The sequence below is a fragment of the Platalea leucorodia genome, assembly GCF_965183815.1.
Source record: "Platalea leucorodia genome assembly, chromosome: Z".
NCBI classification, from domain to species: Eukaryota; Metazoa; Chordata; class Aves; order Pelecaniformes; family Threskiornithidae; genus Platalea; species Platalea leucorodia.
The window spans coordinates 28,748,829-28,762,963 of NC_138858.1; the positions used below are offsets into that span (position 1 = coordinate 28,748,829).

General features: G+C 40.5%; 1 protein-coding gene across 4 annotated transcripts; it reads left to right on the top strand.

Annotated features, from left to right (window-relative positions):
* The first annotated feature begins 182 nt into the window (after window positions 1-182).
* Window positions 183-13,477, top strand: ANKRA2 (ankyrin repeat family A member 2). 4 transcript variants are annotated; one of them, XM_082337246.1, is made up of 9 exons: window positions 183-222; window positions 1,000-1,397; window positions 3,440-3,598; window positions 5,013-5,078; window positions 6,445-6,542; window positions 6,721-6,846; window positions 7,219-7,285; window positions 7,377-7,457; window positions 13,177-13,477. In XM_082337246.1, exons 2-9 carry the CDS (start codon window positions 1,097-1,099, stop codon window positions 13,290-13,292), a joined length of 1,014 nt encoding a protein of 337 aa, XP_082193372.1. In that variant the 5' UTR covers window positions 183-222; window positions 1,000-1,096; the 3' UTR covers window positions 13,293-13,477. The 4 variants fall into 4 exon arrangements, with proteins under 4 accessions (XP_082193372.1, XP_082193371.1, XP_082193373.1 ...); XM_082337245.1 differs by lacking the exon at window positions 183-222 and adding an exon at window positions 240-533; XM_082337247.1 differs by lacking the exon at window positions 183-222 and adding an exon at window positions 240-529.
* The last annotated feature ends 658 nt before the right edge of the window (window positions 13,478-14,135 follow it).

Here is a 14,135-nt window from a genome sequence, read left to right on the forward strand (position 1 = left end):
GGGCGAGGGCCGCGCTGCGCCCCGCCGACCCGGCCGCTACGGCGAGCCCCGCGCCTGCCGCGAGGAGAGCCAAAGCGCACGTGTGGGCAGTACATCATCACCAGGCGACTCATCCTAGCCAATCGCCACCGCGGCGCCAAGCGTCACTTCCGTCCTACCGCCGGCGGGGTGGTAGGGCGTCACTTCCCCCTTTCTATCGGCGGCCAAAACGGCGGCGCCGAGGTGAGGCGGGGCTGCCGGGAGCGGAGCCGCCGGGAGCGGAGCCGCGGGCCCGCTCTGAGGGAGGGGTTCCCGGGCGGCGGCTGCTCCGCAGCGTCCGTGGAGAGCCCGCCGCTGCCGCAGCTCGCCGTCGGGCCTTTTGTCCCGGGGCCGGCGGCCTGCAGCGCGGGGGGAGGGCGCCAGGAGCGCCCGGGGTTGCCGGGCCGCTAGGCCGCTCTGCCTGCCGGGCCGCTCTGCCTGCCGGGCCTGGCCTGACGTTAGGCTGCCCGCGGTGCTGCCAGAGAGCCCCGGGGATGTTTTGCTGTCGTCGGTCTGTAAGGGGATTTATCATTTTCCTATGCGTACGGTAGAAGGCATTTATTTCACTCGGCTGATGAAAAGACTTAAAGTCATGAAGGGACATAAAGTCACTTTAACTCTTCCTTCAAGCCTAATGCTTTTAGGCAATGAAGTCGTCTTCTGCTCACAGCTGGTTTCTGTCTTGGTGTAAACGTGGTTGGTTGTGGCAGGTTTTTTATTGCAACCCCACAGATATTCTAAAATATCACTTAGATGAAACTCCTACTGGCGTCATGACGGAATTTGGCTTAAATATCCATGTGATAAAATTTAAATGGAGGATTTGGTCAATAGCTTGTGGCAGCAGCAAGACTGATATTTCACCAAGATCTTGACTATCAAAACCAAATGCCATAAGCTTAAATGAAGCCAAGTTTGGTGTATTTTATGCATTACTTCACCAGAATGTTGTTAACCTATGTTACATGTGTTCACTTGCAGGTTGATCAAACATCCGGATCTCTTCAGATACAGCCTGGTTGGCCGGAGCTGCTCTTGGCTAGAAGCTATGAAGAAACAGTTTGCATAAAACTTCTACATGACTGAGGCCATGGCATCTTCAACAAACTTAGATGCTGGGGCCCAGTTAATTGTAGAAGAATGTCCCACCAGCTACAGCCTTCCGCCCATGCCGGACATTAAAGTGGAGCATCAGCTTGACTCTAGCACAGAGGAAGGCCCGGCTCAGAGTGTCGCCATGGGAATGAAATTCATTTTGCCCAATAGATTTGATATGAACGTCTGCTCGCGATTTGTGAAATCTTTGAATGAGGAGGACAGTAAAAACATCCAAGACCAAGTTAACTCTGACCTTGAAGTGGCATCTGTCTTATTTAAAGGTTGAACTTTATGGTGCAAATTGTTATGTATGGACTGTGTCATCCTGTTAAGCTGTTATATTTTTTAAAAAAAAAAAAGCTTCTGCCTTTTAATCAGTAATAGTTTTCTAAGATTTGTTCCCCTACCATTTTTATTATGTGCTTAATGGATTATTAATGTAAAATTAATTTTCCCTGAGATTATTTTTTAAATCACATTTTAAAATTTTTTTTAATTGAAAAAGTAGTGGCACAAAAAGGTTCTAGTGTAATTTAATAAGAGCTGATGCTGATTATGAAAACAAGCTTACTTCTTTTTTGTAGCATGTCCTACAACATTCTACACATTGTTGAATGTATGTGTCTTTACAGAACACTACTGAAAGCACTATATGATCATTTCAACTTCAGTAGCTTTCTGCAGCACATTTTATCTTCGCTAATACAATGGCAAAATAACATAGGTCATGCGGTTGACTTTGTTTTATCAATACGGCTGTGCAAAGCCTGTAGTTGTAGCGATTGGCTCCAGCTTCACAGTATTTGAAATGAAATGTTGCTGCAATTCTGGATCCCTGCAGCTAATCTCCAGCCATTGCTGGGTAGCTTCATCAGAACTGATCTGTGCTTTTTCATGACTGAACATATCGATGGACAACAGAATTAGGACTTCTATCTATTTCCCTATAACAATTGTGGTTTCCAGCACTCGCTGTAATATTTCAGACTGCGAGTAATGTATCTTTTCATGAAGTTGAATTTGACCCATTTCCTATAACAAATACAAGCACAGACCTATTGCGGATTTTGATGATTTCTCTGATTTGTATTGTTTGGCTGCAGTTCAGCCATTGTAATTTTCAAACTTTTTTGATTTGCAGGCCCTAAGTGCTTACTAGTGGAGCTGCAGACCTGAACGGCAAATTTAGACCCATCAGTGATAGGGTGGTTTTTCTTACGTAACATTGTGAACCCCGTAGAAGTAGTCCTGCGGATCCAAGGGCCGCAGGTCAAAAATCCCTGGTAGGCCTATTAATTTTATGATGTCAGCTGTAGCTATTTGATTGGCAAACAAAACGTAATTTCATTTTCATTCTGTTACCCTATACTTTTAATTTGTTCTCTCCCCAGATTTGTGCTTAGGTTTATGATCATTAAGTTCTCTATGGTGCGAATTCAGTGTGCATGTTAATTAGCTTCTAGTCATTAATTATTAGTGCACACTGTGTCAAATCAATTTAGCCAATAATGGAGTTTCATTGTTCAATATGTTTTTCCAGTATTTAGTCAGCTGGCTTCTTAAAAATTATTTGGCTTCTCAGCTGCTTCTCAAAACCTACTTTTGAAAATTAGAAGCCAAGATAACATACATATTTTGTAATAAAATGGTGCTAGATTCTAAGAGAAAGCTAGAAAAGTTAGTACCAATGAACTCAACAGCACTGAGTGACTTCTTGAATTCCAAGTGGTCACCTGCAGTTGCATTTTATGTAAGTTAGTGTGGAATATCTCTCTTCTGCTGGATGAGTATTCGTAAGGCATTCATAATGCAGTTACAATTTTATCCAGCAGGAGTGGAAAAAGTCCTGGTGAAGAAAATGAGTGAAGGTCATCTCCACTCATGCAGTGGACTGGTTGGAGAGTGGGCAAAGGGATGATCTGAGCAGTTACCTGACTACATGGCTGACCAGAGCTGCATCATGTTATTGCACTGGAGAGTGTTGGTGAGGGTATGAAGGGCTAAGTGGAGCCATCCTACCTGATAAATCCATCCCAGGCGTGTTGAACGTTCAGACAAAGGCTTACCTCGTTTAGGCACCAGCCTGTCTCTGGGTGATGTTACGCCATACTGAACCTGTGGGGTAGCAGCATTGTTTTATGCCAGAAATTAATACAGCCCTTTATTCAACTCTCACAATACACTGTGGAAAAAGCACATGTCACAAAGCTTACTTTTTTTAAAGCTCTTGTGATACTGGTGCTTTCTAGTTTGACTTAGAATCTGTGGCTTTCTTTTAATGCTCTTACTAGTACTAAAATCCTGTTTTCTCTGTTCAATGTAGCCGAATGCAACATCCACACTTCTCCTTCCCCTGGTATCCAAGTAAGACACGTTTATACTCCATCAACTACTAAGCATTTCTCACCAATAAAACAATCAACTACCCTAACTAACAAACACAGGGGAAACGAAGTCTCTACAACGCCTCTGCTTGTAAACTGTAAGTATCTTTCTGTCTTACTGTTGTTGATTTTGTGAACTGTATGTTAGATGCTTGACAGCTTTTTCCAATTTTTTCCTTGCTGTTGTAATGAACTTTAATACAGGAAGAAAACATTGAGATAGTCTTGTCTAATTTCACGTGGTTCCAGCCATAAAATAGTAATCCACCTGCTGTATTGAATTCATGACTGAAGCGTATTTTCCAGAAAGGATCCAATTCTTGATTTAAAAAAATATAGGTAAATATTTTTCTGATCCTTTCTAAGCTTTAAGTTAATGGGCTTCATATATCTGTTTTCAGAACTTGTGTGTCTTGTAAAATCTATTAAAATTAGATGATTGGTAAGTGCTACAGACTACTGCAAACTTCAGGATTGTCATGGATCTTGAAAGTCAAGAAGGCAGTGTTATTTATGGGGTTTTGTTATTCTTAATTGTCAAGCATTTTCTTTATAAATTAATTCTCTGTGATTTACTTCACCTATAAATTATTTCCTCTATAAATTATAAGTCCAATGTTTAAAAAAAAAAGGCTGCTTGCATGGGAAAAATTAATCTGGAGCTGCAACATACGCCTCTGAACAAAACATGCAGTCTTTCTGGAAAAAAATCAAACTTCCGTGTAGTGAATAAGAAGAGGAGAGTGAACATTTGCATATTATGTAACCATTAGCTAATTTTGTTATTATATAATGAGGGTAATGTATTATATATTCCCTCCTGAGCACCTCTGAGACCTGCTCCAAGTTGTAATTATCAAAACCATGCACCTGTGCAGAGTTTACTGTGGGATCAGAGATTTTTTCATCATAATCTCTTAAGAATTATTCTGCTTTTAATGCTCGGTACTTTTTATTAAAAATGATTTTAAAAACCCCAGACAATCCTTTTCTTCCCCTGGAGATGTCATGTGGTGTATAGTTTTAGTTAATGTCTGATCTATTCCACATTGTAGTGAGTGACAGTCATGCTACAGGCTTTATTGAGCAGCATGACAGGTCTCCTGATAGCATGTGATCTCTTAGGTGTCATTTTTAAACTACGCAGCCTTAATTTATCAAAAGATGCTTATTTTCATTTGAGGAATGTTCTTAATGTGATCTTGAGTTGCTGACCAAGCCGCGGGAAGAGAGCGCGTTGCCTTGTAAAGAGTCAGCGTAGGAAGTATCTTTGCTTTGTAGTATGATTTATACGTTGGTTAAAAAATTACCTAAGCCTATGAAACTCTTTGGAAACTTTTCCGTTTTTAAGACAGTGATTCCAGTTCAGAGTATAAAATGAAACCTATCATCTACACTCTCAAATCCAAGTTCTGTACTGCTCAAGCCAATGGACATGTTATGCCTAGCTCCAAATAGAGCAGAATGAGAACTGGTGTGTGTTAACACATGCTTCTGCTTCCCTTTTTGCAGCTTTATCAGTTCATCAGCTGGCTGCTCAGGGAGAAATGTTGTATCTGGCCACGCGTATTGAACAAGGTGAGACAGAGGGAGATTAAATGCCTGCCTTTTTTCTTTGAGGCATTTATGCCCTATTGTGCTTGACTTTTTCCCCAAAGCTGTATTTAAAAAGAAATCCTCAATTCTGGTACAAATTGAAGGATATTTGAGGTAACTGTTCTTTGGAGACGTGGACTTTTGTTTCACATCAGTCTTCTATTCGCTTATTGCTATGATTTGGATTTTAAATTAAACATTAGTGTTAACAGAGTTGTAGGTAAATCCCTTCCTCCCTCTGCTCCCCAGCTATATAGGTAATTCATGGAAATGAGAAGGGAGAATCTGTTAGTTCTATCAGAAGAGTTAATTTTTTTTTTTAAATTATCTTTGTAATTTAAAACACATTTCTATTAATGGTGGCTTTCCAATTCTATTTAATCAATCAACATGTAGAGCTATATGTTAGTAATTTAAGCCACGGCTCACACCTGCAATATAATAGCACTACTCCTTCTGAGTTGTGTGATAATCTTCAGTGTGGCATTTGTGTGTCCATAGTACGCAAAATTTCAACTCTACATAACGTATCGAATTGAGTACTGTTAATAGTATATTCTTACTGTATTATTAGTAATCAGCCATGCTTTCAGTGCATCTTTGTTGAAATGTTTACTGGAAAGTAGGTAATGAGTCGCTGACTCTATATAATTTGTAATGAGCCATATATATGGAAAGCAAATTGATTCTGGAGTGTCAGTTAAAAATGCATATTATGGTGCTATGATAAGCATGGGATTTTTTTAAGTACTTAGATCTGAAAAAATAATTCCAACTCAACTACTTCAGTCAGCCAATTGTTAAAAAAAGTTCTTTTTCCTTCTTCCAGCTGCACTTGAAGTAGACCTTAATTGTTTCCACAAAACACCCTATTGATTACATGAACTTTGGGGAGAACGGAGTTATACTATCTGTATTGCTTTATAAGCTAATTCTTTACAAGATTGTGTAGCTCACTTTATTGAAAAATACACTTTCTACAGTATAATAATAATATAGAATGTACCTCTTTATTATTCAAGCATCCCTTTTCTTCTTTCCAAACATAAAGCCCAGATAACAGACAAGTTGTAACATTTCTGAGTAAAAACAGAGCTTGATTTATAGAGCTTAAAAAAATAAATAAACCCAAATCGTAAATTTTACTGTGGACAGTTGGATGTTTTTTTCTTTCTTGGACAAAGGTATTTGCACCACCTTTGGGATAGAATTTTGTTTTTGAAGTTAATATGAGAATGACTTGTAGGACACCTCAGTCCATTCACCATGGATATGTCAATGTATTTCACCAGCTCATACAGTGCATTAGTGAAAGGGATTACTAAGCTGCATATTTTTCTTTAAACAGAAAATGTAATCAATCACAAGGATGAAGAAGGATTTACCCCTCTGATGTGGGCTGCAGCTCATGGGCAGATAGCAGTAGTAGAATTTCTCCTCCAAAATGTAAGGAAAAAAACACACTTCATTTTAAATTTATTTACTTTTTAGTTCAATTTGCCTTCCTAAGTTCGTCACCGCTGCTATACACTTAAATGTTTTAAAGTTAAGTTCTGTGTAAAACCTCATATTTAAAAAAAGCGTGGTTAATTTGATTTTTTTTTTTAAATAATTATCATTTCAGGGTGCAGATCCTCAGATTTTGGGGAAAGGGCGGGAAAGTGCCCTCTCATTGGCTTGCAGTAAAGGATACACAGATATTGTCAAAATGCTGCTTGACTGTGGAGTTGATGTTAATGAGTATGACTGGGTAAGACTCTAGCTTGAATTTATGTGAGAGGGTGCTTTGGTCAGAAATTTGAAACAGGGCACAGCACTGTCTTGGGTTTGAAAATTGTTCTTCTACTTCTGAAATATCTGAGAGTTTCAAAACTTCATAGGATAAGAGAAGTTGGCCCTAGTAGTTCTGACTTCTTGGTAAAAAGAGAATAAGGCTAAGGCTGAGTCCTTGTAGACAGTAGACAAAAAAAGATGGAAGTTGTGAAGAACCGAAACAGAACCTCATTTTTATAAAACCTGTGAAGCCTCTTACTGGTACATTGAAGTATACTGGTGTGTTAAGGAATTACACTTGCAGACTGCTCAGTCATTAAGTGTCTAAGGCTTTTTCCTGCTTTTGCAGAATGGAGGCACACCTCTACTATATGCAGTACATGGGAACCATGTGAAATGTGTAAAAATTCTCCTCGGTAAGCAGACTGTCCAAACTGAATTATCATTAATAATGTACTATCAGTTCTCCTTGTCAGAAATAGGAGTTTCTTTTCCTGTTTTACATAGAAAGTGGTGCTGATCCAACTACTGAAACAGATGCTGGCTATAATTCCATGGATTTGGCTGTAGCCTTGGGCTATCGGAGTGGTGAGTATTGCAAATGGAAATTCTTTGATTTTTTTTTTTTTTTTTTTTTACTGCTCCTTTTTCATGCAGCTGCTGCAATGGCCTAGTAGAGGTTTTGCAGCTGTAAGATCCCTGTCCTAAAAGTTTTAATACACCTAAATGTATCAGCCCAAAATGGGTAGGAGCTTCCATCCCTGTCTCAGAAAGCCAGGTAGCTAGTTAAGAAAATGTCACTGACCTGGATCTGCATCTGTGGGCACAGATAATGGTGTGTAGGGCTGATGCAGCCATGATCCAGACGAGGGGAGCTGAGCTGCTCCCCCACCCTGTACAAAAGAGCGTGTATTGCTCTTGACAATGATAAGAGGCCTGCAGCCTTCCTGAACCCCTCGCCCTGGTGCTCTGTTCATGTGATGTAGTTTGCAAAACCTTCTTCCCCTGTCAGACTCGCTCTAGCTCTAGTTTATCTTGGAGGCAGACAGTAATAGTGCCAGGATCAGTCAATTAGGCTACCTTACTTGGTTCCAGAAAACAGAGGCAAAGAAGGGACTCTTCATTGTTTTTCTCTCATGCTGCCTTCATTTTGAAAGCTGTGAAATGTCTGCTGTTACAGAAATGAACTGAATCCAAAAATAAGCCCAGTACTGCACATGTAGCTTTTCCAGGCAGAGTCCTGTGCTTATAGGGGGCCAGTAACTTCACAGATGTCTAGATGTAGGACTACTTCAAGAGTTCAATCGCTTCAGATGTTCACAGAAGTAGTTTCTAATACACCGTTTTGCCTACTTTCCATTTATAGGCTTAAAAATTTCCTTCCATATGCTATCTGCCTAGTCAAACCAGAGAACAGATCATCACCTCCAAAAAACATCATCCGCCTTACTGCATGTATTGTTTTTGCATTATGTGAGGCTTTTCTTTTCTGAAGGGACGCAAACTCTCTTCCCAGGGTGAATTTACTCCTGTCTGGTTTTTATTAAATGATTGTACAGGACAAGCCAGCATCTGCCAGGACAAAATAGTACAACCCTAAAGATGTGAAAAAACACTGAACACTGATTAACCTGATTTTTTTCTCTGCTTTAGTTCAACAGGTTATTGAGTCTCACTTATTAAGGCTACTTCAAAATATCAAGGAATAATGGTTGGCTCGTCTGTGGGTGTCAGTTCTTGGCTTGGAGATTTGAACTGCTTTTTAGCCCTGTAATTGGTGACAAGGGTTGGTTGTTTTGTAACTTTACCTCAGTTCAACTATTTGCTGGTTTTAGTTAAGCTTTTTAATATGCTCCTTCTGCTTTCATTGTTGTTCATAGAAATATGCAATGTCATCCTTTTCTTAAATATATTTTATATAATTTTAGAAGAAAAAGTCAGTTGTGCATGAAAAACTTTGTAAATAAATCCAGTTTTGACCATCTAAATGTTTACACTGAATGCAGTGGGTGGTACTGTGCCAAGTGTCCTACTTGATCACATCATTGATATGTATTCACAGGAAGAAATTTGTTTAGATATTGAGGTGTATCTCCATAGAATATAAATGTCTTTACTGTTAATAATACCAAAATGTGCACCATGTGTGATTGTTTTCAAGATCCCCAGTTAATATTACTGTGTCAGCTTTTGGTTTAGTCCAATTTTTAAGTTGGTAATAAACTCAAGGACTTTGATGATGGCAGTTTAATTCCTACCTGATTTCTTTCCACCTGCCTCTGCTTTCCTGTTGTAGTCCTGAAACATCTCGGCCAGTGTCCTAGGTAGAAATTTCTCTGGTATAAGAAAGCCTAGTTGTGCAGAATTCCTAGCTCCTAAATATCCTCCCTGCAGTAGCCGAAAGCAGACATCAGCCGTATGGGAAGAGAAGCCAGAGCCTACTGCATTCCAGCCTTCTTCAGCCGAACTGTGGTCCTTTGGATAATAGAATCATACAATATCTCAAGTTGGAAGGGTCGCACAAGGATCATCAAGTCCAACTCCCTGCTCCTCACAGGACTACCTAAAACTAAACCATATGACTAAGACTGTCATCCAGATGCTCCTTGAACTCTGACAGGCTTGGTGCCATGACCACTTCCCTGAGGAGCCTGTCCCAGTGACCGACCACCTTCTCGGTGAAGAACCTTTTCCTAATGCCCAGTCTGAACTTCCCCTGATGGCTTCATCCCATCTCCTTGTGTCCTGTTGCTTGTCACCAGAGAAAGATCAGCACCTCCCCCTCCGCTGCCCCCCATGAGGAAGTTGTAGGCTGTGATGACGTCACCCCTCAGCCTTCTCTTCCCCAAGCTGAGCAAACCAAGTGACCTCAGCTGCTCCTCTTAAGTCAAGTCTTGCCCTCGAGGCCTTTCACCATCTTGGTCACCCTCCTCTGGACACTCTAATAGTTTGATGTCCTTCTTATATTGAGGTGCCCAAAACTGCACACAGGACTCGAGGTGGGGCTGCACCCGTGCAGTGTAGAGTGGGACAGTTGCCTCCCTCGACCAGCCAGCTGTGCTGTGCTCGAGGCACCCCAGGACAATGGTTGGCCCTTTTGGCTGCCAGGGCACACCGTTGGCTCATATTCAACTTGCCATCAACCCAAACCCCCAGATCTCTTCCTGTGAGGCTGCTCTCCAGCCTCTCGTCCCCCAGTTTGGAGGGATGTCCCAGTGTAGCTGTTTAGTTAGAAGAGCAATTACGCTTTTGAAATGAGTTGAAAAATCAGACAATGTTAACTGATTTTCTGGGGCCCCTGCACTTAATCAAAACTACACTGAGTGATGAGACATATGATGGTTTTACACAAATAATAAGTAAGCTTTTGAAAGAGACTTTTCAGAAGCTTTTCCCCTGACAGTACATACGGATCCTCCATGCAGTGCTGAGGTGTTTCCATAAGCATTTCTCCTTTGTGTCCACTAGAGGTCTGGCATCTATTCACAAACATACACTCCTAATCCCCGCCTTTCTTCCCCAGTCCACCAGCAGTGAGGCCAGTCTCCAATTTACTATCTACCTAGAGTTCACAAGATGTGAGCAGACCCAGGTAAATTACTGTATTCCCAGTATAGTGTCTACCATGTTTCATTTTTCTATTTGAAAATCATTCCACGCACAAAGGAAATCAATACTATCTAAAGTCCATGCACTGTGATCCTGACCAAAGGTACTGGAAGGCTAGAGAATAATCCAGCTGAGTGCTTTGGGTCAGAGCCAGAGAAATAATGAATTCAAAATGCTAACTTTGTTATTTCAAAGTAACTGAATATACAACAGGGGAAAATGAAGAAAAAAAAAATCCAAACCTACATGGATTAAACCTGAATTTGTGGCCAAATTTCTCTCTGACTCTGTACTGAAACATCTATGAGGTATAAAAGGTGTAAATCAGGTCAGAATTAACCTCTGACAGGTTGTTTATGTGAGAGCCAGTCCGGAGATCCATTTCTTTCATGAAGCTGCAATCTGAAATGGAATGAACTTTAAGGGAGGTGGAGCAACAAATGTAACTGATCTTGCAGGTGTTGGTGAAATCCTTGCTGCGTTTAAGTATTATCTGTCTCCCAGGCTCTGACACTTGTACTTTTATGTAGGATTTACCCCAGTTTTACTGTATCATGCACAATTAAATCAGATGAAAGAAACAGTAAATCTGACATGCCTTGGAAGCAAGGGAAGGAAATTGTTTCATAATCAAAATCTAGAAAAATGCATCTTATTTTAAGTAATTTTAAAATAAAATTATATGAAGTGGCAATTACTGTAAAGTTGCATATTAGAAATACTGAGATTTAATGTCCTTTGTAAAAACAAATGTTGATATTCCATGTTTGTTGAAAAACAATGCAACTAAAAGCAAACTGTGCTTGCTTGAAATATCATAACCTGAGCCATTTCTGATTCATTTTTAAGATATCTTGTGTATAGACATGCTATATAAGTATGCATAGAAACAGAATTCCTTTTTCTGTATTATTTCTGTTACAAGAAAGTACTCTTTCTAAATGATGAACATTCAATATCTGCTTTGTATTGTCTTGAACTTCAGTCAGCATTGAGTTAATACACAGGAAATAAACTGACTAATTCTTAACTATTTCCTGGAAATGTATACTAGAAAATGCATTTTTTGATTATACGGGAAGATAGAAAAATAGAGGAATGTAGATAAAGACACCAAAATGTAAAATTTCTTCCATCTTTTTGCTGTAGAATTTCAAGCAATTGTCAGATAGTCATCACCATGCATCCCACAAAAGTGAGTACAAGGGTGAAGATGGTCATCTTTCAGAAGCTGTTTCCTGCATTAGGAGCCCTTTCTATAGCATAACACTATGCTGCTAAAGCAATGAACATGGAATTCAAGTTTTCTGTGGCTCTTGTGACGGCCGTGCAGGGAACAGCCAGCAGTATTTCATAAGGTATCATTCAGACACCCTGAGGAAAACTTAGAGTTAGCAACTGGGGGGGAGGGTGGAAATCTATGCAAAGAAAAAGCTTTACTCACTGGAAAAAATCACTGTCAAGAAAGCACAGACAACTGTTGATTATGCAATATTAACAGCATGCTTCACTCCGCATACTTTGTGTTTCTCTGAGGCACAACGATGAATTTTTGTTTCTCTTGGTGTAAATACTTCTCAGTATTTAGTTTTCTTTGCTTATAGTGGTAAAAATTGTAAAGCCCCCGATTCAGCATTGATAAGCGTTTTGGAATGTCAGCCTGCTGGTTTTGTTTTGGTAAACAATTTCTGTAGCCTCTGACGGCAGGGGAGAAGACACGAGGAGTTACCTCTGAATGACACCCACGGGTCTGAAGGCAGCAGTGTTTCCTTGCCATGGCATGCAGCAAGACCAGAGGAGTTTGAAAATTCTGCAGTCAAAATCTTAACTCCAAGTTCATTCTCCCCAAACCTTTTACCAAAAGCTCTTGCCAATTTAATTTCTTATGGAAATGTTAGGAAAATATTTTACATTTGAACTTGAATGACATCATACTGTATTCCAGAGCTTTAGCAAACAAGTTGCTTTTCCTGATTAACTAAATTATTTTTGCCAAATTCAATGTGCAGCATGTAATCACAGACATCATGAACTCTGCCTCAGAAAGCAGATTGCCTAGCAGAGTTTCATGTAGTAATAACAGCCAAATGCTTCAGAGCTGTGCAAAGTCTTTGTCTCATTCATTCATGTTTGACTTCGCAGGGTGTTCTGGTCTATTGAACAGAGGGAGTACACAACAAATGAACCCTAGCCTGCAATGCAGTGGGTACGTTTGTCAGAACTAATATTCACTTACAGCTACTACTGGCTGCAACAGCTTAGAAACCTTACAATGCAAGACAGACAGGCTTTATCTGTCTGGCAGGAAGGTAAAACAAAGCTAAACAAGCACGCAGCTCTGTTCATAGAGGGCAATAATTTAGGTGTGAAATAATTCTACCAAGGAGAAAACAAAATTCTACACATCCACTTTGTAACTGCTCAAAGGAATTCTACTTTCTCACAGTTAGGCGATGGCTGGGATAGAAACTGAACCAATGAAGACAGTGAAGAATAACCATAAATAGATCGTTAATATTTGATTAAAAGAAGTTAAGATGCTGGCTGTAAAGCCATTCACAAAGGAACTGTGACCAGTACCCCCTGCTCCCGACCCCTGGTGACGTGGTTAGCATAACTAGCACTGTTTTATAAGGCAAGCAGCTGTTCTCTGGGACCGAGCGGGTCACGCATTTGTTCCCTTTCCCCTCCTTTTCAGGCCCTGAAGGTCCTGTGCACCAAGCAGAGAAACCGAACAGATTTCTTCTTTCCCTCCCTGCTGGCCTCAAGGTTCCTGGGCACCAGGCCAATTACTCCCTTCCTTGCCGGCCTTGAAGGTCGCAGGTCCCTGGCCAGCCCGGTGCTGTTGGTGACCCCACCGCCGAACAGGGAAGCAGAACAGCACCCAGAGCACTGTCTGGAAAACCAAGCAGTTACAAGCCCCAAGGATGAACTTGGAGCAGAGCTGCTGCTGGGCAGTGAGACCGGGACCCCCCCGGTGGCCAGGGACACCTCCACCATCATCTGCTGCCTCCGAGGACTGAAGGAGTGACTTGTATTCTTTATATCATTTTGAGCCTAGATTATGATTGTTATCTTGTTAGAGCAAACCATGCGTTAAGATCCAACCCAATCTGCAGAGGGTCCAGGTGATTAAAAATCATTAGTTAGTATCTAGGTGATTAGAAATTGTAAGTTAAGTTGTATTATAAATTCTGTATTATGCTACTTATAAACTGTACTACATTGATTCTGCTTGGAGAAATCCTCTGCCATTCTAATCATAAATTCTGTGCTATACTAATCATAATTTCCCATTAAGAAAATAAAGCTTAAATTGTAATTACAATTTAGTGCTGTCACCATTCTGCCAAGGATCCCTAAAAGAACTTGTCTGTCCCCTCAGTGTTGGGTGACAGAAACATAATGTTAAATCTATACATTTTCATTCAGACAGGATTCAGTCAAGTGAGGGGTTAATCATGTACAATGCTAGCATTACTATTTGCATGTAAATTTGATGAGCACTTTGTAACACTCTTCCCTGTCTGTTCTGGTTTTCCCTGGAGCTGTTACTAGTTCCACTCTGTTACCTTCTTTGTTCATCTGTCTTGGACTTTCAATTCCCCACTTGTATTTCAGAGACAGTTACAGAAGGCAGCAACCTCCTCCCAGACC

What these genes read in the sequence shown, in the direction of transcription:
- ANKRA2 (XM_082337246.1), top strand. Translation starts at nt 1,097, where the DNA reads ATGACTGAGGCCATGGCATCTTCAACAAACTTAGATGCTGGGGCCCAG. An exon ending in GGCCACGCGTATTGAACAAG is followed by an intron (nt 5,079 to 6,444) that starts GTGAGACAGAGG and finishes TTCTTTAAACAG; the next exon opens with AAAATGTAATCAATCACAAG. An exon ending in AGCCTTGGGCTATCGGAGTG is followed by an intron (nt 7,458 to 13,176) that starts GTGAGTATTGCA and finishes CCTCCTTTTCAG; the next exon opens with GCCCTGAAGGTCCTGTGCAC.